The sequence below is a fragment of the Sesamum indicum genome, linkage group LG13 (genome assembly GCF_000512975.1).
Source record: "Sesamum indicum cultivar Zhongzhi No. 13 linkage group LG13, S_indicum_v1.0, whole genome shotgun sequence".
Lineage (NCBI taxonomy): Eukaryota > Viridiplantae > Streptophyta > Magnoliopsida > Lamiales > Pedaliaceae > Sesamum > Sesamum indicum.
The window spans coordinates 1,449,575-1,454,286 of NC_026157.1; the positions used below are offsets into that span (position 1 = coordinate 1,449,575).

At 35.1% G+C, this 4,712-nt stretch overlaps 1 protein-coding gene across 1 annotated transcript; it reads left to right on the forward strand.

The window, feature by feature from the left end:
- On the forward strand, positions 648–2,988 carry LOC105176072 (probable pectinesterase/pectinesterase inhibitor 51). Its single transcript, XM_011098754.2, has 2 exons — positions 648–1,615; positions 2,199–2,988. Exons 1-2 carry the CDS (start codon positions 676–678, stop codon positions 2,870–2,872), a joined length of 1,614 nt encoding a protein of 537 aa, XP_011097056.1. The 5' UTR covers positions 648–675; the 3' UTR covers positions 2,873–2,988.

Genomic DNA, 4,712 nt, shown 5'->3' on the forward strand with positions numbered 1-4,712 from the left:
GAAATTGTTCAGGTTTTCCTTTTTTTAATTAATTTTAATTATATTAATTAAAATATATTTTATTTAATTAAGAATATTTAAATAATTATAAATATTAAATATTTTAGCTAATTAAAAATAATTATAATAATAATTATTTTAATTAAATATATATTTTAATTAATTAAAAATATTTTAGATTTTACAATTAACAATTATAACATTATTTGAATTTAAATATAATTTAATTTAATATTTAATATTAAATAAATTAAATATAATTTAATATTTCAATTTAAAGTATAAAAAAATTACAAAAACAAAACAAAAATAAAAAAGGACATTTTAGTAAAAAAATACCTAAGAAAGATATAAAAAATACTTAAAAAGTACCCCACATGCACAAAAAACGCGTGTAATGCACCTACCGTTAATTACTAACGGAAGGGGTGTTTGTTGTTGAGTTTTACAAAATAAAGAAGGGTTTTTAGCCTATTTTCATAAAAGAAAGGTTGTTTTTACAGAAATTTTAAAAGCGGGAATTTTATACATTTTGTCCCATTTATTAAAAGAAAAATGTAATTGTTGGCAATAGTGGTGGAATTAGAGAAATATATAAAATCTCCCCTACCACCCATATTGTCCCTAACACGTATAAAACCAGACGATTCCTGAAATAGAATCATTGCCATTACAATGTTCGCTCTTCTTTCGATTGCCCTCCTCTCCCTTCTTCTCCTCTTTAACCTCTCCTCCGCCTCCTACCAGCCCCAGCTCGCCACCATCCCACCTTCAGGCCATGACAATATTCACATGGCCTGCAAGGCCTCACGCGACCCTCCTACATGCCAAGCCTCCATACTCCATTCCAATCACGTGCTCCCAAATGCCACCCTTCTGCAGGTAATTCAATCCGCCTTGTGGGTTTCCTCGCGGAATCTTAATAAGGGACGGAAATTGGTCCATGATATCCTGGAGGCATCGGCTGGTAACCAGAACCGTTCCAATGTAGCCAAAGTTTGCGCTGAGGTGCTGTATTACTCCAAGTACCGGACGAACATGACGGCCCAGGCCCTTTCACGTCGCAAGATCAAGGACGCGCGTGCATGGATGAGCGCTGCCTTGGGCTACCAGTACGCCTGCTGGGGAGGGCTGAAGCACGTGAACGATTCATCCCTGGTGGGGAAAACGATGGCCTTCTTGCACTCCTATTTAATTCCGTCCTCTAGCAATGCGCTTGGAATGATTGTAAATTATGATCTCTTTGGTGATCAAACCGGGCTTTGGGGCCTGCCCAAAACGGAGAGGGATGGGTTCTGGGAATCCGGGTCGTTTTCCTCTCGTTCCAATCCATCCGGCGGCGTGCCGACGGGGCTGATAGCCAACGTGACGGTGTGCAAGGGCGGGCATGGGTGCGATTACGAGAGTGTGCAGCAGGCTGTGAATGCAGCCCCAGACAAGTCGAATAAGCAGTTCGTGATATTTATAAAGAGCGGGGTATATGAGGAGACGGTTCGAGTGCCGATGGGGAAGAGGAATGTGGTGTTCTTGGGGGATGGCATAGGGAGAACTGTAATTACAGGGTCCATGAATGTGGGGCAGCCGGGGATGAACACCTACAACTCCGCCACGGTTGGTAAGTTGATGATGGTTTCTAATTTTTTTTTGGTGAATAGCAATTTACCCCCTATAATATTGAAAATGAGCATATTACCCCCAATGAAAAAAATATAACAATTTTACTTTCTTATACAAAGAGTTAAATTACTTCATTTTGAAAAGCATAAGAAGGTAAATTGTTGTATTTTAAAAAATATAGGGAGGTAAATCGCTATTTATTTTTTCATAAGGGGATAATTTGCTCATTTGCAATATTATAAGGGGGTTGCTTGCATTTTTTCCTACTTTTGGCGAAGTTTCTACTGCTTTGAGGGAAAATCGTATTTTAATTCAGTTCAATTTGTTACAATTTTCTTAAATTGCATGTTTTGTTTCTTAATATTAGTTCTTACATACACTTTTCATTCAATAATTACACAAAACTTTGAGAAAATTTAAGGGCTTGTTAGTTATTGGATAAAAGGTGCACGTGAAAACTAAAATTAAGAAAAATATCAACTTATGTGATGCAGTACTAATACTGAAAAACAGTAATAAATGAGGCAAGATTATAAAAGCCCTAATTCACTGCGCTTTCTTAACATTGCCATTCCGAGTAGGTGTTGTTGGTGACAGATTTATGGCCAGCGGTGTCACTTTCCAGAACACAGCAGGCCCTAATGCGAATCAAGCAGTCGCCTTCCGATCAGACAGTGATCTTTCCGTCATTGAAAATTGTGAATTCATCGGCAATCAAGACACCCTTCATGCCAACAGCTTGCGGCAGTACTACAAGTCATGCAACATCCGAGGAAACATTGATTTCATATTCGGAAACTCAGCTGCATTCTTTCAGGACTGCGTCATTCTTGTGGAACCAGGAAAGAGTACTCAGAACAAGGTAGTCACCGCCAGCGGTAGAAACGATCCCGCCCAGTCGACAGGGTTCGTCTTCCAGAACTGTGTGATCAATAGCACAGATGCCTACATGGATTTGTATCATGGAAAGACGGACATGCACAAGAACTACCTCGGTAGGCCGTGGAAAGAGTATTCAAGGACAGTTTTCATGCACTGTACAATAGGGGATCTTATTGCCGCAGATGGATGGATGCCTTGGAGTGGTGATTTTGCACTCAAGACTCTCTATTTTGGTGAACTTGAGAATACTGGGCCTGGATCTGATACGTCCAAGAGAGTGAGCTGGAGCAGCCAGATCCCACCTCAGCATGCTTCCTCGTACTCGGTCCAAAATTTCATCCAAGGGGATCAGTGGATTCCTAGAAGTTCTTGATTACCTCTGCCTAGTGCAGATACGATGATGCTCGACTTACATAATCGAGTATGTGTTTTACAGAAATTTTTTAAGTGTTTTTTTAAAATAAAACATGGATTAAATTCTTGGGATCATCTCTAAAGTTTGGCGTGATTTGTTGATCTTTTTATTTAATATTTACGATGCTTTAACGTAATTTAATAGAGTTAATTGCAATTTTTGGTTCCATATTATAGATTTTTTGGTAGAAGTAGTCCCATGCTTTTTGAAATAATTATTTTTGTCAATATCTTATTGATTTATTGTAATTTTGATCCTGTTGTTGAGATTTGGACGACATGGCCATGCGTGCTCGAGCTAATTGAGGGAAGGAATGGGCTGACACGGTTTATTCGAGTTAATTATATTTTTGACACTATAATTTATAGTATTTTTGCAAATTCATATATGTTTTTTGAAATAATCATTATTGATCTCATATTTTAAATGTATATTATATTTTTGGTTCTACAATTAAAATTTGGACAAAATTTCACGTAGCCATTAAGTAATCGACAAGCTGCACTACAAAAAAAATACTTTTGCCTAGGAAAATTTTCATCACAGAAAGTAACAATTTTGTCACATTAGTGTAATATGAGGAAAAAACGGTCACAAGCTTGATCTAACAAATAAGCTCCTGCATTAGGCCTAATATACTATAACACGATGGACTATAATTTTCTCATATATAATTGTGAGGAAAGCGATTTTCTTGCAAATAAATGGTGTATGGGACTAATTAATACGCCCTCGTTTTAAATATTACTTTCCTCGCAATAAATTACTTTTTCACAAAAAAAGATTATATTCTACTATATATGACCAAATTAGGGTGGTAAAATGAGTTAAGGTCCATGGAATCAACTCAATCCAACTATTTCTGGATTGAATTGGGTATATTTTGATATAGGTTGAAGTTAATTTTATATGGATTCAACCCATAAAATAAAATAAAAAAACTAAAAGAACCCACCATTTTTTTTTCTTTTTTTTCGTATACACACTGTCTCGCACATACACAAACAAGCTCACAACTCATCTTGCTTTGAAATTAACAAATAATCTGTGATGAAAATTTTCCATAATCTATATTAAAAAATTAGGAACTATTTTAAGTAGTATTCCTCACATTTCAAAAATCTAGTTTATAAAAAATTTAAAAAAAATTGTGACCAAAAAATTCTCACATTATAGTTTTATTTCAATTAAAAATATATACAATATTTCCTGACGCTAAGATTCTGATATGGCATAATTTATTCATCACAAAAATTATTATTCGCAAGTTTATCATAAAATTAGCATTTAAGTAGATTCATATGGTCATTCCTATATCTTGCCCTAATATAGAGAAATTTCACACCTCAATCTCGAGAACAAATTTCTATATAAATATTAACCTGGAACTTTTCATCAAAATAAAATAAAATCTTGTGTCAATTAGATTGATACATATTATGGTTCAGCAACACCACAATGGTCAAAAGACTTTTACAAAAATCCGACGACTATTCGGGGGCTAAACTCTAAAATAGAGGTTAGCACTATGATGCTTAAATCAGTAATGTTCTTCCTGAAAAATAAATAAAAAATTTGAACCAAAGTCAAAATAATGATGGAAAGTAAAGTTGATTTTATCTAATTCAAATTAACAATTTAATTTAATTAAATAAAAATAAAAACTATATATTATATATAATTAAATTTGAATATATATATATATATATTAATATATACATATGAAAGGCCGACGGGAGGAGGCGGCGGCAGCCAGGGATGGGGGGATTTGGGCGTGGGGGAAAGGAGGAGGGGCAAT